This window comes from Bactrocera dorsalis, chromosome 1 (genome assembly GCF_023373825.1).
Source record: "Bactrocera dorsalis isolate Fly_Bdor chromosome 1, ASM2337382v1, whole genome shotgun sequence".
Taxonomy (NCBI): Eukaryota; Metazoa; Arthropoda; class Insecta; order Diptera; family Tephritidae; genus Bactrocera; species Bactrocera dorsalis.
The window spans coordinates 78,844,335-78,871,265 of record NC_064303.1 but is presented as its reverse complement, the minus strand read 5'-3'; the positions used below and the strand labels follow the sequence as shown (position 1 = coordinate 78,871,265).

The 26,931-nt window shown below is 33.2% G+C and overlaps 1 protein-coding gene across 1 annotated transcript; it reads right to left on the bottom strand.

Annotated features, from left to right (window-relative positions):
- Positions 1-489: 489 nt before the first annotated feature.
- Positions 490-25,643, bottom strand: LOC105229149 (nitric oxide synthase). Its single transcript, XM_011209252.4, has 17 exons — positions 24,844-25,643; positions 24,486-24,622; positions 24,115-24,277; positions 23,617-23,708; positions 21,963-22,104; positions 18,315-18,454; positions 16,874-17,048; positions 16,567-16,748; positions 15,669-15,869; positions 12,541-12,685; positions 11,329-11,433; positions 11,026-11,084; positions 8,564-8,641; positions 7,158-8,454; positions 5,670-5,794; positions 5,029-5,095; positions 490-1,226 (listed from the first exon to the last, which is right to left on the bottom strand). The coding sequence occupies exons 1-17, from the start codon at positions 25,165-25,167 to the stop codon at positions 1,119-1,121; spliced, it is 3,540 nt and encodes a 1,179-aa protein (XP_011207554.1). The 5' UTR covers positions 25,168-25,643; the 3' UTR covers positions 490-1,118.
- Positions 25,644-26,931: the final 1,288 nt, after the last annotated feature.

The window sequence follows — 26,931 nt, the reverse complement described above, 5'->3', positions numbered from 1 at the left end:
GCTGCTGGAGAAAATTATTCGAGCTGCAGAACTGAATCGAGCAGGTACAATCTTTTATAAGAGTGTACAGCTGCTGGCGTATGCCGATGATATTGATATCAAACTAATTCAGTACGGCCTATATCCTATTCCTACTTATATCCAATGATTTACGTTCATATACGAAATAGGGGTTTATCGAAATCGTAAGTCATTAAATGAAATATGGTTTTCATATGTACATTATTGTGATCCAAAAAAAAAAATTTTTCGTTTGGTACTCGGGAAAATAGGTTCCTAGACACCTCTAAGAAAGCCTCTCCAAGCATGAGTTCTTAATTGTAACGGGAAGGTCCTCCTGTTTTCTATTTTTTCTTATTATCAGATAGAAAAATTTATACCTCGCTTCCAACTACTTGAAAAAGTATCTTGTTCCTTAGATTTTGTAGTTTTGAATCACCCTAATGTCCATATATATATTTATAGTTTTAATTTTCTCATTTCATAATATTTTTATTTGGGGAGTGGATAAATACTAAAAATATGTATTATATGTGATTCACTTTAGATATAGCATAGTCACCTAAAAGGCAAATAACATAACATAACTTTTCATAAGTTTAAAGGCGAAGTAAAAACGATATAATAAAAACGACTTACATACTTGTATATTGAAACAACTTTTAGTTTTGTTTATAAAGTGATTATATATTGGTTATATCTGACAGCGGAAGCTGAAAATTTTATACTACATATGCTATGTAACACGGTGTAGTGAATCGTAGATAATAAAAAACTCAATTTCGATTTTTTTTCCAAGATACGAAGTTTTGCATTTTAGGTGACGATATATGTATATAGATATATGTGACAGATTTATAAAAACGTATAAATATTATGTTTAAGAATATAACAAAAATAATAATATGAACAATTTGTTACCAAAGAAGTTTGGATTTTTAGTTTCGAAACAGGTGGAAAACTTTTTCTCCAAAAAAAGCATTCAGTATTTTGTATAAGTTTCTGTTGTATAAGTTGAAAAAGGAAATATTTAACAAATTTGTGGTAATCATAAAGAGCAGTCGTGGCCGCCACTATCTCTCTTTCCCAATGGTTTGTTCTGCAGATCGAGAATTGCTCTATAACGCATTTAGTGTTCTTGAACCCCGTCGAAGTGTTGATTTATTGCGCGCCTCGCCAGCGTGCGATGTTATACCGAATATGTCCTCGTGATAACGGTTTTCATGCTGTAATGGAGAAAAAATATTTAATGAATTCAAAAGTCAGAAACCGATTACATTGTGTCATAAAAAAACTAAACGTATAACAAACTCAACAATGTTTTAATTAATAGGGCTTATGATAATACTAATATAAGTATCTAAATAAAAATCTAGTAAATCTTAGTATCTAGTTATATTAATTCATAATTGTAAAGTCCATGAATTCTTATATAGTTTAAATTACAAATCGATAAATAAGTATAGCAAAGGTTTTATATCTTTTATAAATTATTGCCAATATACATATATATGTATGTATATAACTGTTCAATACATAACTTTTGTACCGAATTTCAGTAAAAATATAGGAAACTAAGTGAACTCATATCAGCGTATTTCATTTATCACTACCTCTCCAGGAGAATTGTGCACCTGCTTTCGTCCAATAAATAAAGGAATTCCATTAAATTCCGCGATAAATCAATAACTAAATACTCGTATGCCAGGGACATTAAATTTTACCACTAATATGGTATGAGAGAGCTTTATGGGAGGCGACGTGAAAATTGAACAATCTTCTTATGTCACATTGTGAAAATGGACGAAACCGGGCAGCAACTACGCCTACATCCTGTTCAACTGTTCAAGCCCCTAAGTACCGAATATGTGGACCCCAATACCTACAATTGACTTTTTATTGAAAATGTCGGTCAATGTGTGATATACATACATAACTGAAATTAAGGGATAATCCTTCTCTTATAACGGTATGTTAGTATGACAAAAACGGAGTGTATCGGACCAATGTTTCCTTTAGCCCCCATATACTTAATATACAAATTTTCGAAATTTCTGATGACTTTGTAACGCATATACTCGTATTGGCCAATATGTGAGTTATCCCAATGAAAATAGAGAGCGTGTTTTACTCATAACAATTATCTTTGTGCCTAAAATAGATAAATTTGTGCGAAAACTTGGTCTAGCCCCTATATAGCTAATATCAGGATTTTCGAACAATGGGCTGACTTTACTCTATATGATTGGGTTATACACCTTAAATATTTCTGGGTTTGATTCACCAAGTTGCAAGATTATAAAATGTGCGGTTGCACCCGAACTTAGCTCGCCCTTACTCGTTTTTCATTACAGTATTAATTATTAACGAATTGTATTGGAAATATATGTACATATATACATATTGTTTAATCAGCAGAAGCTACTGCCATAAGTACAGTAATATAACTTCGAATGTGCTACTGTATTCAACTTCGTAGGCAAACAAAGCAGAATTTTGCGATCAGTTGACGCTAGAATAACCAACACAAGCATAACGTGCACACAGTCACGTTGGACAACACTGATCTACAGAGTATGCTAAGTTTTTTTAATTAACGGTTGTATGTATCCCCTAAATCTAACAGTTTTACATATTGGGTTGTATATATAAATAATCAGCGTGACGAGACGAGTTGAAATCCGAGTGACTGTCTGTCTGTCTATCCGTTTGTCTGTCTGCACAAGTTATAACTTGAGTATAAATTGAGATATCGTAATGAAAATTGGTATTTTTTCAAAAGAATTACTGCCTCGTCCAAAAAAACTATTAACTGAAAAAGTATAAAGCATCCCAACTAAGCACGAATTTTCACGAATGAGTTTCGGTGTGTATGCGTAGATATCTTATATTTAAATAATATTTTGATTTTTTGTTAAAAATATTTATTTCAAATAAAATATGTAAAAATTAATGAAGCCGCTACTATCTTGAAATTGTTATTTCGCATTCTGTATGGCATTTAGTGTTTGAATAGAAATTTGGCCATATGACGGTCACGATAGGGTGTTATGAGGACTTGCGGCTATATTTGACTTTCTGCACCACTTCTTCTAATAACCAACCTCATCACGGCAATAACCCGCCAAATGTTGGAAACGTTGGTTTCCAACTGGAGCTTCATATATAGACCATTGATTCTACTAACCCTATGTATAACCCATGTGTAAGTAAATTGGGGGAAACCAAAATCGAAGTACTATTTGCGTATAGCGCTCAATGTAATGCCAAATAAAGCTTTCTGTATGTAAACCAAAGCTGATGGTAATTTTTATGCATGAAATGAAAGATTGATATATGGAGCCAGTTTTCTCTATAAGGTTGGGATACAACCGAACATTTTATACCGTAAGGTACAAAACGTCAACCGATCGGAATCCAAGCAATTATATATAGTACATATATATATATTACTCATACACTGACATATATATTTGACATAAAGGTTGTTAGAAATCCGTTTCTTAAAAATTATGTGGTTTAGCGCTAAATTAGAATGAAATTGGTCTATACCTTGGTCAAAACCTCGTATCTCTGATACAAAGAATTTCCATCATCTTAACGTTAACGTTTTTAACATTCACTTAATATGTATATCAAATTTAGCCTTTGTGGTCGGGTTAATATCACATACACATCGCTTATTTGAAGATTTTTTTAAATATAAATTTAGCTGACCTGAATTAAAATATAGGCATAAAATTAACTTTAGTTCTTTCGCAACATATTTTAATAAAAAAATGTGCCACTACCTCAAGGAATTTCCCGGGTTTGGTTGTATTGGATTTAACCAATTTTTGATCATTCAGTTTCCAGTACACAAATCAGCAAGCAATTAATATAACGAATTAAAACTTTGCACAAATAATGCCTTTAGTGTCTGCCACCTTATGACCAAAAATTGTTTAAGTTCAATAAAAACTGTTCGAACCTCTAAGTTCTGAATTTATGGACCCCGGTATATAACTGAAATTAAGGGAAAATCCTTCTTTTATAACGGTATGCCAGTATTTCAAAAACGGACTGAATCGGACTAATATCTCCCCATATTCTTAATATAAGGATTTTCGAACTTTCGGGTGACTTTGTACCGCATATATCGGCCAATATGTGAGTTATCCCAATGAAAATAAAAAATCGTGTTTAACTCATAACAGTTATCTTTGTGCCTGAAATAGATAAATTTAAGCGAAAGCTTAGCCTAGCCCCTATATAACTAATATCAGGACTTTCGAACATCCAGCTGACTTTACTCTATATGATTGGGTTTTACACCTTAAATGTTTCTGGGTTTGATTCTTGCAAGTTGCAAGAGTACTTTCTTACTTGTTTAATTTCACTATATAGCGTAGTATCCAGCTCCCAAGAAATGTAAAAACTTCATTTAAAAAAACGCTTAAGAAACGGTCTAGAAACTTTCCTTCGATAAAATTACTTGTGCTAATATGCAGCTCTAAAGTAATCTAGTACTAATTTTTAATATTTTTTTCAACAAAATGCGAAGGAAAATCGAATCAACAATTGTTTCTTGAATGAAATTCAAAGTAATCGTTAAATTCGTCCTAAATTAGTTAAAATCATTATTATGAAGTATATTTCATTTTGAAATGTTGTATAAGACTTACCAACCATCAACAACATTCCTTAAATCGCAAGGAAAATATTTATGTTACTACACACATACATACATACATATTACGCACAAAGTTTATTTTCTTTGTTTATTCTCTCTTGCTCTTCTAATGCAGATCATTCACAATGCGTAACCAGCTGTTAAAACTACTTGAAGAAATATTGTATTTTTTTTCTTGAGCAATTACTTGAGAGCTGGAACGAACCTTATACCTTTAAAACACGGCTATCACATGGGATGACGCCCTTAATGATTCTTACACATAACTAGGAAGGAATTACTTTCCAAATCTGTTTTTTGTGAACATGTGTATGTGTTGCTTTAGGCATGCGTATGCTTTTCTTAAGTGTACTTACTCTCAATGTCAGCAAGAACGCTTCTACTTCCGCTTCAGTTTTTTGTTCTTTTATTGCGATGCAGTTCCTATGAAAACAAATAACAAATAGAATATGTATAAGTAAACAATTTTATCGTCACTATTTTATAGCCATAAATTGAATAATATACGTAATAATTACATAAAAATTAATAAGATAAGAACTTATGGGAATATACATAAATACATTTACAGTCAGGTGAAGAAGGTAAGGAGGATGGGGTAAAAATAGTACCTACTAAATGTTTCTGATATATGATTTTTAGAATATATTTATGGAGATTGTACCTATATTAAGAAGTTAAATACTTTTTTTGATGATACTTCTATTGCGAGTTCTTTAGCGTTGTTAAAAATTTTAAGGTTCCTTTTTACAATATTCCATTTGTAGTATGGCAACAAGTTTTGTCAGGATATTATCACTGTTTTCTATGTAATATTAACTTTACGCTACCACTTACAAAAAGAATTTTGCATGCAATTATTTTCTTTTTCACCAAAACATCATTAATAAGTCACGGAGTAATGAGCATCTCTCAATGCAAGAGCTTTTTCGCAGTGAATGTCAAATTCTAAAGATTAATTACAACAGTGTTTGCACTATACGAGTATTTTGCTCACCTAATTGTCTGATAGACATCTTCAGCCATTGTAACATCACCACAAACGTAAACATGTCCCTTTTCTTTGACAACCAGTTGGTAGAAAGAATCAAATTCTTTTTCAATTTGCTGTTGAACATAGGTCTGAAAGAGAAGAGATTAAATGTATGTAAGAGAAGAGATTAAATGTATGTATGTATGTATCTAACTAAATTAGATTTATAAGAATGAGTATATACAAGTACATACTATAGCGGGTCGAATTTTTTTTTTGTTGCAACATGTTGCTACAGAATATAATTGTTTTGTTTACCTAACGCTTGTACGTATCATCTAAAACTTAGCGAGATAGATATATGGTTATGTATTAATAAATGATCAGGATGGAGAGAAGAGTTAAAATCTGGGTCCGCCCATGCAAGTTGTAACTTGAGTAAAAATTTAGATATCTTGAACGTTGGAAACACGGACGTGGTCCCGCCCTCTAATAAGTTTAAATCACTCACTCTCTATAAAACAGTACAGTTAGAAACTTCTAAACTAATAACTTAAGACAGAGACATAAAATTTACACCCGAAATGGTATGCCAGAGTTTTACTGGAGCCGGGCTTAAAATTGGACGATGGTCGTGGCATCGTCCACTTTTAGATAACAATATATACTCGAGAATCGCCCGACCAATTTTAACCAAATTCGGTATACGACTTTCTACGGATATTCCTATGTTACAGTATGAATGGACTACAATCATATCTCTTGCCCATGTAACACAATTTTAAATTTCACTTGATTCTTTCACTTTGCACAAATAATGCCTTTAAAGTAGGACTAAAAATTGAGTTGGTTTCATAAACCAGAGCTTTAAGCGCCCATATGTGGACTCCAGAGACTATAGTTGACTTTTTACCGCAAATATTGGTAAATATGTATGTGAGATATGTAATTGAAATTCCGAAAATATTTCCTGGATTGAACCGGGTTAATACCCGATGAAAAACCTCTTAGACCCCATATAACTAACAAGTCTTATGTACCTGGAAGTATTACCCCGTCTTTGATACTTGCAAAATTCAAGAGTATGAAATGTTTGGTTATATCCGAACTCAGCTTTTTCTTGTTTGTTTTCTACAAAATAGCGTACGCCGTAAATTTTTTACGGACCATTCTGAACAACTTTGCCGAAAAGACAATGGGTCTAAAACCGGTTTCTGACCAGAGATTTTAATTCGAAGTTTAAAAAATCCGAATAATCGGTTGTATGGGAGATAAGTGTTATAGCTGTCTGATCCGACCAATTCAGACAAATGTTGAATAGTGTGACAAATAATCCTACCTATTAAATTTTATTATCTCAAAAACTAGGGAAAAAGACTTTAGAATCCCCAACAACTTCGCCTTAAAAATCGGGAAGCTGGTTTCTAGAACGTTTTTAGGCACATAATTAAGAGAGATCATATCTAATACATACATACATACATACATGGTATGTATACACAATTCATTTACCTTGGGTGTTTCTGGATCACGTGACAGTGCCAAGAATACTCGATCCAAGATTTTCTCACGTTCTAACAAAGCTTTTTCCTCGGTGTATAAGTCCATTTCACGTGTACGGCAGCCGAAGAAAAGCCATACCTTCGATCGTTGCATCTTTAACTCACGCCATACTTCCAACTCTTGCCAAAATGAACGGAAGGGCGCAATTCCAGTACCAGGTCCAATGAGTACCATTGGTTCTGAAGTATCTTTCGGTAAATGAAAACCGGGTGCGCTGCGAACAAAGAAGTATAAGGGTTCTTGTGCTTCCATGTTGGCCAAGTAATTTGAGCAAACGCCGAAACGTTCGTTGCCGCATTGATTCTTGTATTTTACAATGGCCACGGTCAAATGAATCTCGTTAATGACCTTCCGTGGTGACGATGAAATGGAGTAAAAACGTGATTGTAATGGCATGAGATTTCCAAAGAGCAAGCCAGCGGGCGGTTTGCAGGAGCGGCATTGTTCCAAAACAGTCAGTAATGTGGGTAAATGCAGTTGACGCCACTCTTCATATGCTGCGGAATCAGTACCAAGCTTCTGCAAACGTTCGGTATCATAGTTATCATCACAGAAATCAGCTAACAAGTTCAAAAGATCTTGCTGAGGTGGTGTAGATATATCGAAGAAATATGTCAAAAGTGCTCGTGGTGTTTCAGCAGGTAACTTTTCCAGAGGTTCCCAGCAATTGAATGTGCCATTGGGAGTCTTTTTCTTTCTCATCACTTGTATTTGCAGTACTTCATCGGGATCCTCGAAGCCGGTAAGACGCTTTAAGACACCATTTACGATATCAGTACGATTTGCAGGGAAAATACCAACATGATCACCTGGTTCATAATCCAAGCCAGGTGCATAAATTTCTACTAAAATAGTTGGCTTCTCGTCTTCAGCAAGTTTAGTAAGGTTGCGGGGTGCTGATTTCATCTTGTAACGTTGCACCTTTTTATTGTGGTATTTCGAAAGCAGTTGTTCGATAGTACCTTCTCGCTGGGATGGCACCATGCGCACAGTGCTCGCTGTTAGGGTATCGTCATGGAATGCGTCGTCCAGGCCTTCTGCATAATCTAAATTAAATATCTGACAAGCAGATTTAAAAACTTCTGGCGCCCATTTACGGAATGTTTGCTCTTGGCCACACATCTCGTCACCACATGTGACCTCAAAAAGTCGTTCGCCACCAAGTTCACTGAGAATTTTATCTAAATAAATGCCAAAAGCGCAGAAATTCGGATAGGTCGTAGAGCCAAGTGCGAAAACGGCGAAGCTTTAATAATACAAATATAGAGATACATATATTGATGCAATTCACACCTTTTTTTCAAATACGCTTATCTCCAGAGAGATATTTCATTTATACTAAAGTGCTGACTTACCTTAATTTCTTCAAAGGCTCTGATTGTTTAAGATTGTCAATATTTAAGCCTTGGTATTTAAATGAAGTGACATCAAAGCTATGTAAAGAAAGTTGAAAACAAAATTACTTCATTAAGTTGTAAGTTGTAGAGTTAATATTTTTTTAAAGAAAAATAATGTGTTATAATTATATTATGAAGAAACCTGAGCTACAAAAACCAAAAACGAAAATTAACAGAAACTAAATAAGGAAGAGCTAAACTCGCAATTAGCAAAGCTCATATTCGATGTATTATTTTTCTTCTTTACTGGCGGCTGTAGCCGAGTTAACAACAGCGCGCCAGTCGTTTCTTCTTTTTGCAAGGTTCCCCCGGCGGGTACTGCGTCGAATACTTTTAGAGCTGGAGTGTTTTCGTCCATTCGGACGACACGACCTAGCTAGCATAGCCGCTGTCTTTTAATTCGCTGAACTATGTCAATGTCATCGTATATCTCATACAGCTCATCGTTACATCGAATGCGATATTCACCGTGACCAACGTGCAAAGGACCATAAATCTTCAGCAGAACATTTCACCTGAAAACTCGTAACGTCGACTCGTCACACGTTGTCATCGTCCATGCCTCTGCACCATATAGTAAGACGGAAATATTGTTTTTGTTCGCCGAGAGAGGATTTTACTTCTCAATTGCCTACTTAGTCTGAAGTAGCACCTGTTGGCAAAAGATATTCTGCGTTGGATTTCGAGGCTGACATTGTTATTGGTGTTGATAATGGTTCGAAGATAGACGAAATTATATACTTACAACTTCGAAGTTATGACTATCAACAGTGACGTGGGTACCTAGTCGCGATTGCGATGACTGTTTGTTTGATGACAGGAGATATTCCGTGTTGCTCTCGTTTACCACTAGACCCAAATGCTTGGCTGCCTTATCCATTGTGGAGAAAGCTGATCTAACGGCGCGGTTGTTAAGACCAATGATATCAATATCATCAGCATACGTCAGCTTCTGTAAACTCTTATAGACGATGGTACCTTCATCGTCAGTTCACACAGCCGTATTAGTTTTAAAAGGAAACCAAATTCAGTCATCGTGGCATAAAGGCTGTCGCGCTGTCAAAAGCAGCTTTGAAATCGACGAAGAATCACAGTACCCCTGATTCTGTTTTAATATTTTACTAACTTATATTATAAGTTATGCACTAACTAAGTTTCTTTATCACTGAAATATGTACATTTAAATCAATATAGTTAACTACTTTATTAGATATACATATAGTAAGTGATATAAACTCAACCCAAGGAGCTGAATTTATTATCTAGGTTTGTGAGGAAAATATAAAGCAGAAGAAGGTCCAGACTGGTTCATACTCAAGTATTCTCGAAAACATGTTTCCGCACAATTTTATGAAGATAACGCACACACTGACCGATATATTCGGAATAAAGTATTATGATATGTAATATATGAGGGACACTTAGAGTTATTTTTATGTGGCATGACAGCAGTGCATGGGGATTTTTTTGTACAAATTCATGAACTCATTGCCATTTGTATAATCTACACTAGCACATGCAGTGCATAAGATTATGCTTCGCTTAACTTGTGGCCCACTTACACAAATTATTAACGGAAATATTAAACAAAATACCATATTCATTGTTTATGTATGATTTGCCAACATCGTTTTCGAGAATCACAGCAAAATCATTCAACATGCATGAAAGAATAAAAGCTTAATCACAAAGTTTTGTTTTAAGAAAAACCAGAAGTAAATAACAGTTAGCTATGTTTGGCTGCAGTCGAACATTATATACTTCTTAACCGTCTGGTTTTTCATTGCATTGTTAACTAAATTGTGTATACTATTGGGCATGTGTTAATTAGTTCTTAATCTTACTTAAAAACCTACCATAAACCATAAACTCAACCTTATAAAAAATATGATAAATTTACTGTTAAAGTAAGTCTGATAAATCAAATGTTAAGTTCAAAATATGATGAAGACGATTTTAATAAATGGATGAAATCTACAGGAATGTTAAATTTAACTTCAAATAAGACAAAAGAACTGTTCCAGATGACGTTTACTTTGGTCAATATGTGTGATAATTTAATAAAATTAAGTAATATTTTTTAATAATTTGGTTTTCCGCTGAATATGTATGAAAACTATCTAGACCTCGGCCATAACCCTAATGTAATGCTTTCCATTCATATGGCTGATATTTTCCTCATTTACCATGTGTATTAAATTAAGTCCGTTTGGTTTGAGTTAATTAGCTTCAATAAATATTTCGGACAAGAAAAATGTAATAATGAAACTAAGTTAGTTTGTGGCCAATAATATAACTACGATACCAAATTTGAATAATGCATGTTAAATCGATAAAAATGCATATCTTATCATTTATAATTAAATAATAATTCCTTAAGTTAAGCCAACGGCGAGATGTTTTAATTGTGCAGTACTTACCCTCTATCCTTGTTGGTTGCTGCGTTCTCACGTAAGTCATACAAATCTTGAGAAAATAGCTGTGTGCAGCAATTCAATTGAAGTGGTTAATGCATGGCACAAGACAAATGGCAAAAGTGATGAATCAACAGTTCATGTCAGCAAAAATGAGGACATGTGGAAGAAAAAAGTGTCATTAGTTGAAAGCAGCTGAGAAGCATTAGTAGCTCATTAGTGTCAGTGTAAGTGTAAAGGTATTTACTTTACGTATACGCACTGTTGGAAGATTTACAAAGCATATTTCTTTTACGTATTTCAACTTACCTCGCCATTTTCAGGAGGGTCGCCATTACCAAATGTAGAGGCAACTACTAAGAGGAGAGACTCGTGTTCGATTTTTGAAATATCGTAATCTGACATGCAGTAGATCTAAAATTAAAACAATAAAATATTATAAAACAATCACATAATTTAATGAATACATCCGGATAAGATCGTAAATCCGCGTACTATGAGAAAAGCATCTCTCCAACACTTTTTTTGAGAAGTGTTTTAATTACGGAAATATACCCTGAGAATTACTGCAGTTGATGAATATGGGTCATACGGCGTACTAATGCGCACCTCTATCCATTCGATATTAGTTATGTATATTTTGATCTTTAGTTACTTTCTAACACTACAGCGCCAACTATCAAAATTGTTGTAAGCATTAAAATTTTAATATGGGGAGTGCAAACGAGCATATGTATTTTCTTGATCACCTTATTAATCTCATTCAACATACAATATTTAGAAAGCCCAACCATTGTTTAGTTTCACGCGTTATTTATTAACTGTATTTGTCAGTTTTCTTCGGGGGCAATAGTGTGTGTATGTGTATGAGGCTAAGTTTGCTAGATGTCGTCGGATGTGTCAACAAATACTCTCATCAATTATGCTCAAACCGAAAGACACATCTCTATCCTTAGGGTGGGATGTTGTTTGTTCACATTTGCCGCTAGAGCAATAACAACGGTAAAGCAATCATACAGTCACATGCAGCCATAAAGTTAACCAGTTCGCTTCAAATGATCGATCTAAGCCAAATGTCTATTCAATATGTTATTTAAACGTGGCGTTAACACACAACTACACATAATTACTTGTTTAGAGCATACTTAGGGTGTGTGACGGAGATATTACGTACATACGTATACAGACTCTAATTGAGAATTTATGTGTTTATTGGAAATGGGTTTGGTAGAATTGACAGTTCAGGACAGGGAAATTGCATGAAGAAAAACTCCATGATAATGGTACGAGTATGTTTGTGTTAATACCAGTTTGAGTTCGATAGTGACAGTTGATTATATTTACAAATAAAAATCGTTATATGTAAGAATATATATTTATTACTATTGGGTATCTCTTTCGTTGAGGAGTAGTTTGAAAGGTGCGAGTAACGGTTTCCTCGGTTGCGATAACCTACTTTACTTTCATATATATGTATGTATGTATGTATATGTAAATATACGTAGGTACGTATCAACTTACTTGTGTATTGAACGCGTGTCCCAGCAACTCAGATAATTGTTTAGCATATTGTTCAGATTTGCCGGTCTCTGTGGCATACAAGACGGTGGCTTTAATTCGTCTGGCCAAAGCGCGCGTGTATAAAATGGATGTGAAGATAACGGCTCTGGAATGAGTACAAAATATTGTTTCTGATTTTAATTTAAATGCAATTTAAATCGAGCGTCTTAACATGAGTGTATAATTAATTAGGGAGTTTTGAAATATCTTAAAAAATAATATTTTGTGGAAAATCGGAGAAGCTAAATTCCACTTTCGAAAGCAGCACAGATTTCACAAAACCTTATTGACAGAAAAAAACTTGTTTGAAATTTTTTATTCAAAACGACTTCAATAATATAAAAAAGGAATTCCATTAAATAACTATGAAAGTCGTCAACATTACTCTTATAAAAATCTTTCTTTTCATCTTATTAAGAAATTATTAGCATATTTATATTCCATTAGTCATTAAGTACATTTTGGCAATAACATTTTATAACATACTATTCAAATAATACTGCATTAAATTAATGTGTGTAAGTAAATATATGTATATGTTGGCGTATTTACTTTTGAATTTAGTATTTCGCTCTTTGTAGATAGCTCCGTAATCCACTTAAGGGATAATCTTCACAAATACAAATAAAGCAGACGATCAAAAAATGCAAAAGCATATATCATTGTGCACTCACACTTTCAGCAAAAAAAGCAATAGTTTTCCGACCGTTGAAAGGGAAGTCTTGAACGCAAATGTAAATCAAAAACATATGGAAGATTTAGTTAATGTAACATAATATAGTGTTAAGTAGAACAAGAACGAAAATTTTTTTCACTCTCTTATCTTTTTATATCTCACTATATGTGTGTATAGAATATTAACATAGTGTAAAACTTATTGACTCTTGTACTGTAGTCCACCTCAGCTGAGATGCAATTTTGTTCGAATGGCAATCCATCGTGTAACTAAAATTCAAAATACAATTAAAGGTCTTTAGTAAATGCTCATAAAATGAGTTTTAATTGTATTTCATTTTCAGTTTAGGGTTAGTGTGCAGTTATTTTGTTAGTTCATTTCTCTTGGTAAACCGATAACAGAATGTAGTCTGAAGCAGTTAAACTCTACATAAATATCCATAAATAGTAAGCAAATACTTATGTTTTTGTGTGGACGAAATAAATGTAAATTTAATTGAATTTAAATATAATATAAAATGCTGTTAGCTTGATTCATCAAGCAAAAAGTGGAAGGATTGTGACAAATATAGATAGGTGAGGGAACACATAGCTAGCATATTCGGTAACAAATGCATTGGTTACATCAAATCTTTAACCAATATACAGTATACTCTCGAAAAGTAAATTCTCAGAAAGTAAATAATCGCGGAAAAGTAAATCACCTTTAAGATTACACATGCACCTCGAAAAAGTAAATTTTTTAATTTACTTTTCAGAGAGTGTGATAAAAAATTCGAAACGAAGCAAGCAGCGTTTTTTACGATGATGCAAAAACACTTATTCTCTTATTTATCGCGTCTTTTTAGTAAACAAAGAAACTGCTGATGAAATAGAAATTTTGTCAGACACTTCAGATGGAGAATTAGTCAGCCAGGAACCCAAAGTGACATATGCGGAAGAAATTCAAAGCGTAAACAACTTGATCCACTGGTTTAAAAATGAAAACGATGCAAATCAGGTGTCAGACTTTTTGAATTGTCGTACAAAAATGGTCAGAAAATATATTGCAAAAGAAAAAAAACAAAAGAATATTCAAGATTTTTTTTCTTCATAGTAAATACATATGTATGTATGTAAATGTAAATATGTTTTTCATGTAAATTCATATGTTTTATTGAAGCAAATAAATGCATGAATTTTTTAAGTTTAAAAATGCATTTAATATTATAAAAACAGATAATTTATGTATATATTTGGAAAAGTAAATTATTCGAAAAAGTAAATTACCCAAAATACCAATCGATTTACTTTTCGAGAGTATACTGTATATCTCTTTTTTTACATTTTTTGACACCCAGTTCGTACAGATTTGGCACTTTATATGGATTTCCCGTTACATTTGTGATAAACGCGCGGATAATGAGATAATTTACGTAAATTTCAATATGACGCACACTGGAAATACGTATTAGATGTGGCGATTTCACAAAAAAAGCTCAACAGAACCCCTAAAATGTTGTGATATGAGGTTGAGGCTCGTTTGAAACATTTTGTTACCAAATTGTACAAGTTGAAATATTTTTAAAGTTTAGAACTTTGTTAGAAATAATTTAAAATGGTTTATACCTGCAACGCAGCCTCGCTACCAGGCACAAACCTCTTGTTCATAATAATAATTGAAACTTCGATTGTATTATAAAAATCATATGTGTACTGAAATATTATGTTAGGTTTTAATTAGCGCAAATTTAATGTGCAATTAAAGTAATATTTTTTAAAATTTTCTATGCAATGTTCACTTGTGGAGATTAAATTACCCGAATAGCGTTTTCGCACAAGAGTTATTTGATCAATTACCGGCTTATCTTTAAGCGAGTAGGTACTAGCTGTGCGGAAGGCAAAATTTGGTCCTCAATTATAATCTTAATATACTAAATTAATTTGGCTATGCGAAAAGACTTCAATGCTTCATATAATTGTTTTTGATTTATAATAATCACGTGTGAACGAGTTATTTTAACTGCAAAAAATATCGATATTCACGCTTTCAAACACAACGGCCATTGCCCGGCAATGAGAAATTATTCAAATCGAACGACACTGTTACCGATCCTGACGAAGCAGACAAGTATTCTGTTGAATTTTTTGAATTCGCTGGATTAACCTATGAATGCCACCACATAACTTGCGATTAAATATTGGCTCACCTATCATTTTGCTTCAAAAAATAATGTTCATCAACACGCATTAAGATAAAATTAAGGAAACATTATTGATTATACAAAAGTTTAAGTTTAAGTTATTTCACATTAAAAAATGGGAAAATTATTTAATTATTTGCGATTACATACTTTGTCTAAGAGCTTAAAATATTACGCAGGGCAAAGTCTGTCGGGCCCGCTAGTTTCATATATTAAAATGTGTATGCTTACCTTGCAATTTGCTTAAAGTTGAATTTACGCCTAGGCTTGATTTCGCCGCGTTCTTTCTCCCACACATGCACCCTCCAAGCGGGATGTTGGTAATCGAATGAAGGTCTCAAATAGTACAGTGCGAATTCTTGATGATAAACTGGCGTAACAGAACCAGATAGTGGTGGAACTATCCAAATCCAATCGGCTGGACAACCATTGCTAGAATGTAAATAGTTTTGGAAATTAGTGTTTTGCGTTCAAGCCGTTTTCAACAATTTGATGACATGGAGTTTACGAATAAATAAACCCGAAGTAAGGAAGTAGTACAAAATAAATTAAAATATTATTGTTAAAGCTTGCTTTAGATTAGGTTAGGTTAGATGGCCGATCCAAAGATCGCATTGGATTGCTATATGCAGTCCTTTGCAATGCCATAAAAGTAAAACTCCTGTAATTTGAATTAAAAAATCAGTAAAATGCGTTGTTGTCTATAAAAATTTGCTCAGTCGTTTAATTTCTATGCCCACCAGTTTGGTGGGACATCTCACAGTGTGAGCGGGGCAATCAAGAAGGAAGTGCTGAGATGATGCCCGATAGGCCACTGGACTGTTAGACCCCCCACAACCTGGGAGAGGCTAGCCTTACTGTGGGTAACGAGTTACGATGATAGCCCAGGACTAGCCAAGCTTCCTCGAAACCCAGAAATTCAGTCGTAGAACACACGAGAATAGGGGAGCACCAACTCATTCCACCCTTCCGCTGTGGCTTGACACCCATAACAGTCTTATCACAAAGTGCCCATTGCATTATTGCAAACAATAAATACTATCAGATTTTTAAAAATTATACTATCAGATTGTAAATAAAATTATAAAGAAATTTAATTTTGTTATTAACCAATTGTTCTTTTTTTTACCGTGTTTTGGATTCATTTTCGAAATGTTTCATGAAATTCTCACTGGCCGTGTGGTGATCTAAAATAGTTATATTTCGGCTTTGGAATGAGTGCAAGACAGCCAAATTAACTTCAACTAGAGCTTTATCTTTCCACAAAGAAGAAGTTGTGCGTGTGTCAAGTTCCATTTTATTGGCAACAGTCTGGAAAGTAATATTTAAAACAGTTTTAATAATAAAGATTTATGAATGTTTTTTTATAAATTCATAAAATATAGTTTTCAGCTTTCATATGAATTTTTTGTGGTTTATTCCAATTATGTACTAACCTCCAATACGTTTCGACGGTTTGTATCACACAAATTACGGCAACCGATTTCAGTAGACATATACCAACCGCTGAATGCAGTTGCGGTGAATTGAATGCCGCCTACATCAAACATCATGGATGAGACAGCCGGGAGAGCATACCAGCGCAAGCCCAGTTCGGCGAACCACTCGTACCTACCAATGAGGGGAGAATAAGACATTACTAATAATAATTTTTCATATACTAAATATTGATATAGTCATTATATTGTAATATGTATATATATTCTTGATTACATATAATGTATGTATGCACATGAAACAAAAACAAAATTGCATAGTATTAAACAAATTATTTAAATAAATGTCGAAATTTTTGAAACTGGTACCGCCATTTTTCCTGTGGAAAAAACTTATTTAACGCAGTTTCAGAAGTACACAAGTGAATTCAATTGGCATAATTTTAATTGTAAAAAACATATAGTATATTGCCATATGTAAAGGAGTTTTAACAGTTTCCAAAGAAGAAATAGGCAAACTGAAATTTTACGTGCCGGTACTTATGAAGTTGAGCAGCCACGCAAAGTCATTAAACTATTTTTCAAATATTTATTTAAATATTTTTCTGTTTACAAACAATGTCGGTTGCAATTTAGTGACTAAGAATTCTACAATGCTTGAATTTAATTTTTTTTAATCGTGTGTATAGAGATTCATAAAAATATGCATGGTGTAAATTGTAACATTTTCTCTATTTGTAAGTAAAAGCCAGCAAATATTCAAACAAATACATAAAGCTCAATCAAGTATCATAGGACCCTAAAATGGTTTGTCTAGAAGTTTGTAACACCCAGAAGACCCTATAAAATAAATAAATGATCACCATGACAAGATAAGGCGATTAGCCATGTCGGTCTATTCGTCTCTATGTGTATACGTGAACTAGCCCCTCAAACACATATCCGCCGATATCGGACAACTAAATAATGACAACTAATGAACGATAGGAATCAAGTGCTTATATTTTCCATCTTTTTCAATTGATAAGATAACATATCTTCACGAAATTAGCATGGGTTATTGGCTTAGGCGATGATGCAATCTTTTAAGAAAATGTTCATATCTGATCACACTAGTTCCCACACAAACTGAACGATCGAAATCAAGTTCTTGTAAGGAATCTTATGAATTTCTTAACGGTATTATAGCTTCGGTGTAGCCGAAGTTAATCTTTTTTCTTGTTTTACTACAAAACATCTTCAGACATCAGATGTGTTGAAAAATAGGGTTAGTTATTATCGCATCAAAGCCCTCAAACCATTTACGTTAACTTCACTTTGGTATAACACTAACTCAATATTCGCCTTAAACAATTATATTTTTAGTTTTGTGCTTTGATTACTTCTTATTGTATTTAAAACAATTGACTGAACACATTTCTATATTTACATATGTACTCACTTTGGATGAGAAAAAGGCACTTCCAATATTAAATCAGCTGGGTATTCGAAAAGTTCCGGGTCTTCTCCATTGGCGGAAACTACCAATGGTAGAATATCCCATTCAGTGTATTTGCTTTTCCAGCCCATTTTCAAGCATACCTTCAAAGAGAAAACAAAGTGTTGAAATTTAAAATCAGAGTTCCGAATTGTTTGATTCAAAAATTAGTAGTAATACTATAAGCTTTTTAATTTCTAATCCCAAAATTATAATTAAGAATTTATTTCTTAAACCAATATATTTTATATTAAAAACTAAATTTTCAAGTTGTTGCAAATTTTCAATTTTAACTATTTAATTAAAAAAACAAACGGTACGAATAACGGTTGTATGTATTATCTAAAACTAAACGTGAGTTATATAGTGTTATATATATTTAAATGATCAGGATGACGAGAAAAGTTGAAATCTGGTAACTGTCTGTCTGTCCGTCCGTCTGGGCAAGCTGTAACTTGAGTAATAATTGAGATATCTTGATAAAACTTGCTATGCGGGTATCTTAGTACAAAGAAATTTCGAATTTGTAGATGGGCGTAGGCGAACGACACCCACGCCTACAAAATGCCGTTTATCGAAAATAAAGTGGTATATATAAATAGCAATAAGTTATGATATAAAACTGTAATATGGTACAGGCGATTTCAGTAGTAAGGGGCAGTTGTAGGCAAAGTTTGAAAAAGTGACCCCAATAAGTTAAATGCACATATCTCCCAAACTACTAAAGCTACAACAACCAAACTTGCTGAGCGCAAATACTATAGGAACTCCTACCGACTTTGTGAAAATGGATGAAATTGGAACATTTCACTTCCCATATAACGGTACTGTTCAAAACTGCTAAAAGTGCAATAACTCAATAATTAGTGATACAAGATATTATGAGCGAACTTTATGAGAGCCGACGTGAAAATGTCACCACTTTATGGTGAAATCACATATCTCGGGTCCCGACAGACCGATTTCGAGTAAATTTTTCTCACATTTCTACAAGTATGTCACAGTGTGAAAATAGGCGAAATTGGAATACAACCACGCCTTACTTGATTCTGCCACTTTCCAGTATACAAATCAGGAAGCGATTGATATGATAGGCTAAAACTTTGCACAAATAATTCCTTTAAAGTGTGCCACCTTATGACCATAAATTGTTTAATCTAAACAAAACTGTTCAATTCCCTAAGTACTAAGCTGACTTCCGACCAGTATCTATAGCTGACTTCCGACCGAAAATATCGGCCAATGTGTGAGATATACAATTGAAATTCAGATAGAATACTCTCCTCACAATGGTAATTCAGTGTATTAAAAATTGATTGAACAGGGTCAATATTTTCTTGAGCCCTCATATACCTAATATAGAGATTTTCGAGGTGACTTTATATTGGATATATCGGTCAACATTTGAGTTATCTCAATAAAAATAAGAGCATTTTTTTTTTTACTGATAACGGTATATTTAAAGGAGCCAACGAAGAAATAAGCAAACTGAAATTGTTTGTGCCGGTATTTATGAAGTTAAGCAGCTATACCCACATATAACTATTATCAGTATATTCGAATATTCGGCTGTCTTTGCTTCTTATGATTGGTGATTGTTTGTATGTTTTACATCTTAAGATATTTCCTTGGCTTTGATTCTTGCAAGTTGCAAGAGTATAAAATGTTTGGTTGCAACCGAATTTAGCCTTTCTTAGATTTTTAATTCAATATTTGTCTATTACTCATTAAAATTTTAATCGTTAACTTTTCCAACTTATCTGACCTCAATACTATGAAAGGGAAATCCCGAGAGTTTATAAATCTTAAAAAAATTGCACATATTCATTTATATCGCATGAGTAATGTACAGTTATGGACAATAAAATAGAATCATCCGTGGTACTAATTTTCCGTTCTCAAAAAAATTATGAATTTGATTTAAATTCAACTAAGTTATATTTTTATTATGTACTTCATATCAAGTGCTATTGGTAGCAGTAAAAATATTGGAACAAAAGAATTCATAAATATTACAAAAACAAAGGTAAACAATATATTTCAAAAATTCGATGGACAAAAAAATAGAATCAAAAACTTTTTCAATAAAAAAAAAATATTTTTTTAAGGGAACTAATAGAAAAATTGGTGGTACATTGTAGTGTATTCTTAATCGTCTAATATAGATGAACATCTTCTAAGCATAGACCTAATTAGGCTACCGAAAGTGTTCTGTGGAACAGAATACCAGACCTTTGTACCTTCTCTCAGAATTCTGCTTTATTTTTCGGTTTAAGGGGTGCAATATTTTCTTTAACAATTTTCCGTAAGTTTTTGATGAGATTCAGATCTGCTGATTACTCTGGCCAAACCATAAAGCTAGCACCATGATCTGAAAACCACTTTTTGGCAAGAACCGAAATATGTTTCGGGTCGCTCTCTTGTTGGAATTGCCAAAATGCAAAGCCAATTCCAGTCAGCATTTGAGAATATGAGATTATCTAAAACCTTAACGTGTATATGGCGGTCTATGTTTTCTTGTATTCAAAATATAGGTCCCGGAACACAATATGAGAAACAATACTAAACCATTATATTGCCCCCACAGCGTTTGAAAGACCTAGTCGTGTAGCGGACGCGCATTTCTTTGTTTTTTGGATGTCGGACTCATGCATAACTATCATTTCCTATCATATTAATTTTGCATTGAGACTATAAAATGTCGAACCATTTTTTCTTAATTTTCAGCTCCGCTCTAATTAATGTGTCGTTTTGCAAACTGAGTACGATTGTATCTATGCCTTTTCTCAGCATTGGCACTTTTCGCGACCATGTGACAAAGCAATTTTTCTCCACAAGTCGTCTTCTTACTGTTCTCGAAGAAATTTTTGCAAATAATTCTTATTGAATGGCTGCAGAGGCCCTTAACGGTACGCGCATCGGCAATAATGCAATATTTCGAACGACTTGCGCAGTCATTTTTTTGTGATCGGGCTATTTTTTCAGACATTTTAAGGCATAAAACACAAATATTTGAGACATATTTCATATATTTGCAATTTGCCGTTACGCGTTACCCATTCCTTGCAAATTTTGGACGCACAATCTTTCCCCCTATAAACAATGTTTTGCTCGACCCATTTTTTTAAATAAATTCATAATTGTAATTGTATCAATTTCAGATCTCATTCCACAGATCTAATTAAGTTAATATAACTACTTTTTACGCTTTTTAAATTCAACATTTTTAATTTATGAAGCTATTTCGCTATTGATTCTATTATTTTGTCACTAAGCACGAGGCATGCTATTTACACTTTTTAAATTACAGTTAACTGTAAAACTCGACAATGCTATCTTTTCCTCTTTTTTAAAAGTACATATTATTGCCTTTGTTATTATGCCGAAAAGTTACTGCATAGATGAAAAATTTCAAAAAAATTATGATATTGTTTCAAAGCAACACCTTTGATTCTATTTTAATGTCCATAACTGTACATGTATTATAAGCAATGCAAAAATTGCATCACTTTAATTCATAGTTTATCGAAAGTGAAATGTAAATGAAGTATCTACTGTAGTAACAATATAATTACGCATATAATATACTTATCGGTTGCATTATTAACTTACATCAGTGAATTCAACATTCATGGGGTCACCAATAACCGAACCGTCACTCTGTTTGTAACCAGCGTAAGAAATGAGTTGACTATTCCAAATGCGGTAATCGTGGATACCATCCGTTCGTTGAGGGAAAATCGTAATAGCAGAGCTGCGATAAAAATTAAATATTAAGCATTTAATAAGTAATAACATGATATAAAAGTTCTCTAAACCATAACATCCTAACTTAAAATTGAAGCGAATAAATAATTTAATTTATAAATAATAATAAAAATAAATCTGAATAGCATGTCAAATATTTACGCATATTTTATCCTTTCGAAAAGGCTTTATAGAAGTCAGGGTTAAATTTGAATGATGGGCGATGGGTTGAAACCCCACATCTCCGGATCTACTTGACCGATTTCAACTCGTACTTACTTGTTTTCTATTTCAGTCAGCGTTTCATGATATAAGAAAAATGGAAAGTTGTCGTGCGTTCAATGCTATTAAACTGATGTGCATCTTAAAAGTGCAACTTATTAAATATGAATCAAATTTATTTAAATTTTATGAAGATTAAAAACAAAAGTTTGCTAATGGCAGAGAGCACTTTTCTATTCTTTGGAAAAACATAATTGAATTTAAGAACAGCGTCGGATATGGGCAGCATATATAAAGATATTTATGTAAGCAAAGAAGCAGTTTCAGAAAATTAGACAATTCATCCAGAGCTTTAGCATTACTCAGCTAATCATACTATATGTATGTTGCTACTACTCATATGATTGGCATTAAGTTCATTGAAATTTCTTCAATATTATTATTCTAATTATTATATTTGATGGGGCGTTTGATTATAACGAAATCTCATCATTTGCCTTCTCTCTACTGAGGCAACCAGAGTTATTAACTGGTGTAACCAGAGGTCAATATTTGTAATTAAATTTAAATAAATTTTGCAATTGACCTCTATTTATAGATCAATAATCCAAAAGCGTGTATAGATACAGCGTGATACAATAGCCTAATACACATCGCGCTATAATATTACATCTTTTTTTGCATTTTTTACGGTTTTCAGTGACTACACAGATATACTTGTATCATCCGTCATGAACACACAGCAAAGATCAATTGACATATGTATATTTCTGAAAATTTGAAGCAATAACAAAAAATTATTTATGAATTTCAATGAAGCTCTTGTAATTTCCAAACTACATAAAAAATCTCGGCTATTGCTAGTATTACACCCTTTATTTGTTTTATATTTACAATTTTACTATAATGCTAATTGACAATGAACATTTTCACAAACCCTTGTAAGAATACTATTTGATTTTCTTATCATTTTGTTAGTCAATACAATTGTTAGTTTTATATACGCATGTATGTAAAATTCACATAATTTTAAAAGTTTCTCTGTCATGTGATAGTGAGTTGCATGTATGTATTTAAAGCACGTGATTCTGTCTGATTGGAAATACATACATATAATGTAGATTGCATTATCGCTCCTATATAAACCAATAAAAGGCATACATTTTGCATAATTTATAACTTCATTTCACATTAAAAAAATATATTTTTTATATATATGTATAATATACGAATTAAGGGCAACCACTCATGTGATTGAATACTTAAGCTGTTAACTTTAACGTAAAATTTGACATACCGAATGTTACCCTTGTTCGTGCCGTATTTGATATGATTACACAAGACCTCAAACATGCCCTTCGTGGTGGTCACATGACGACAATCAAATACCTAAAAATTTATAAGGAGAATAATTGCCTATATATGTACATAATTTGTTTCATTTAAAAAATATATTGATAGAACCTGATTGAACAAATTTTGGTAAATATTATTGTGTGTGTGGTAGATAATGTTTGCTATAAATATTCAAAATATTTGCTCTATTTGATTAATTTAATGTTGGAAAGAGAAGAGATACTTGTTAGCTGCCGAATACAAAACTTGAGCTTGAAATATTGATTAATTTAAATAACTACAGTTCTCTTGGTATTTTTTATTTTAAATCTGTTAAGAGCAACCAGTATATTTATTTTACGTGTGTTTCTCGGCAGTAAAGTTTATCAAGTTAATCACGGTTAGTAGTAATTTACTGATTACTAAACAAATAGTCCTCTAAATAGTTGCTGCATTTTACCTTTAATTTTGACCATTGAATACGACCAATACAACGGGAAGCATTACGCCAAGCCGCCTTCGCGCCAAAAATTAATTCAGCCTCGGTCAACTGATATTCGCCAGTTGCTTCAATACTTTTCTGGACTTCCTTCCAGCGAGCCTCATGCCGCGGACTAGATGCCCTGTAATAATAAAAATTTTATGTGGATAGATATAATTGATATTGCAAACTTGATGGTATAGTGTTTATTGCTCTAAATTATTTAGTCATAAACTCTTAAAGTCACCAACACACTTCGAAAATTTATCGATGCTTGAAAGTGTTACAAAATTTTTTTTTATGTATCCATATATAGTTATGTATGTAAAAATTATTCAATTTGTACTTACTTTTTCATTGATGTGAAATATTGCTCTAGAAAGTCCTTAGCTTGTTCGAGCACTTCCTCTTGAGGTCGTGGCTCTAGTGAAGCTGTGTAGAAGCCCATAACACTGCTCATACATGTACTTTTTGAGCATGATAAATTCTTTATGAAAGAAAAAGGAAAAAAAGTTTTTTATTTTTTTTCCAAAAATTCTAATTAAATTATGCTAATCAATTTTCTTCAACAAAAATACGGCCTCATGCTGCGAAAGAGTGTTTAATATTGTTTGGGGGCCTTAAGCCACTTTTTTACCTTTTGCCGAATATTTGTAAAAGTTTCACTACTACAATTTTAAAGTTTGATATTTTCACAGTTCTATTCACCTCTTGTCCTTTCAAATGCAATTTGTCATATACTTCCGGTTTGCCTTCAATATTTTTTAAACGAATTGGGCGTTGCATATGCGTAATTGGACAGCCTTTTGATGTTGATGGACCTGCATCATTTTTCTTGTGTTCATTCAACTCTTCAGTTATCTGCATATATTGATTGAGGTGATTCAATTGCTTTAAATGCACACTAATATCCTCCAAGCGGTTTGCCAGCACATCTCCCTTATCGACTTGCGTTTCAGCCAGTTGTAAAGCGAGTTCTTCATCAATAACCAAGGAGAGGTCTTCCTCTTTACCTAAGGTTGTTAACGGCATTTTCGATTGGTGCAAATATTACAAACGACTTTTGATTTGAAAAAAAAAGTTTGCTATTTTTAAGGTTGGGGGAAACGATCCTTGAAAACACTACACATTAACACGAGGTTGATAATTTACTTGATTTTGTATTCACGAAAGCACTGCTTCCTTTACTATTCACTGTAAATAATTGACGATTTATTAATTGTCTTTATTTATTTTTTATTATAATTATTTTAACTTTGCGTTTATAAACAGGACTCAATCTGCAACTAGCAATAGTAATGCACAGGGATGTGTTTAGTGCACTAGTTCTTGTGCAATATGTAATTAATATACGACCGTATTTGGCAAACGTTGCCTTATTGGCGACCAGCACCGACTGTACTTAGGTTGCGCAAGCCGGGGGTTTATTTAAATTCACACATCTTGCAAACTGTTTTTCTGCCTCTGCTAGCTGCTGATGCCATGCGTCAAGGCTTTGCAAAAACCCAACAATAACAGGAAACCCGACCACAATGAAACAAACACAAGACCGTGCTTCGGTTGAGTTCACTTTTTGAACGGTGAAATCACAACAAAATAGCTCGTCGTCATCCCTGTCACATGGTTAACAACAAATGCGCGTGATTGTATATTATCGTCTATGTATTGACTTTCGTTTGATTGTTTGCCTACTTATGTACTGGCGAGATAAGCAATTTAAAAACAACAATACGAAGCTTCAGAAGACGCTTAAGCTTCAGTGACCATGAAAAGACAAATTAATTCCAAGTTCAAAAAACATAGCTTTCTAATATGATAATGCTAAAATACAGCGAATACGCGGGTTTTAGGGAATATGCATTGAACATACTTACAGTGAAACTTCGATAAGTCGTAACCTCGATAAGCGAAAAACCTTGATATTTCATATTATTTCTTCGGTCCCTAGAAAAATTCGCGAAAAATGCATGTATTTCGGTCCCTTTGATAACTCGTATTTTTCTTGGGATAAAAATTGAAAAATGTGTATCAAAAGCCTCTACAACTCGTATTTTTTTCACAAAAAACCATATGTGACGACAACATGTACGTTTTTTAACCGTTATTATTTTACAGTTACGCTTATTCATAAGTTTTGCTTTGTTTTCTACAACTAGCGTAGATTAGTATCAATTAGGACGCAAGATGTCAAGTTCTCGAAAGTGCAAAATATTGCCAATTAAAAAAAAAAAATGAAATTATTCTTGCCGTAAAAAATTGTGAAAAACAAGTAGAAATTGCGAAAAGGTTCGGTATTGCGCCATCTTTTATCACATCAATTTTGAAAAAAAGTGATCTGTATTTGGGTTTGCCCTCAAACACCAAACGTAAGCGCCAAAAATTACCAGAATACCCCGAATTAGAAAAGAGAGTACTCACTTGGTTTTTGCAATGCCGAGAATCTAATACTATTCCAGTTGGAGGACATTTACTAAAAGAAAAAGCAAAGGTGTACGCCGCAAAATTGGGCTTAACACAATTCAACACAAGTAATGGCTGGTTGGACAATTTCAAGAAGAGAAATAATGTAAGTTTCAAAAAAGTTTGCGGTGAAAGCGCGACCGTTGATGATGAAATGTGCGTTCAATGAAGAGAAAACATTCAAAAGTTAATAGAGAATTATGAGCCCAAGAATATTTTCAACGCGGATGAAACGGGTCTTTTTTACAAGTGTCTTCCTGATCGCACTTTGTCTTTAAAAGGCCAAAGTTGTCATGGTGGCAAATTGAGCAAGGATCGTCTTACTCTGTTGCTTGC

Coding starts and splice junctions, on each gene's coding strand:
- LOC105229149 (XM_011209252.4), bottom strand. CDS start 25,167: ATGCCGTTAACAACCTTAGGTAAAGAGGAAGACCTCTCCTTGGTTATT. Junction 5,096..5,669: donor GATGTCTATCAGACAATTAG/GTGAGCAAAATA, acceptor TTGTTTTCATAG/GAACTGCATCGCAATAAAAG. Junction 1,227..5,028: donor CGTTCTTGCTGACATTGAGA/GTAAGTACACTT, acceptor TCTCCATTACAG/CATGAAAACCGTTATCACGA.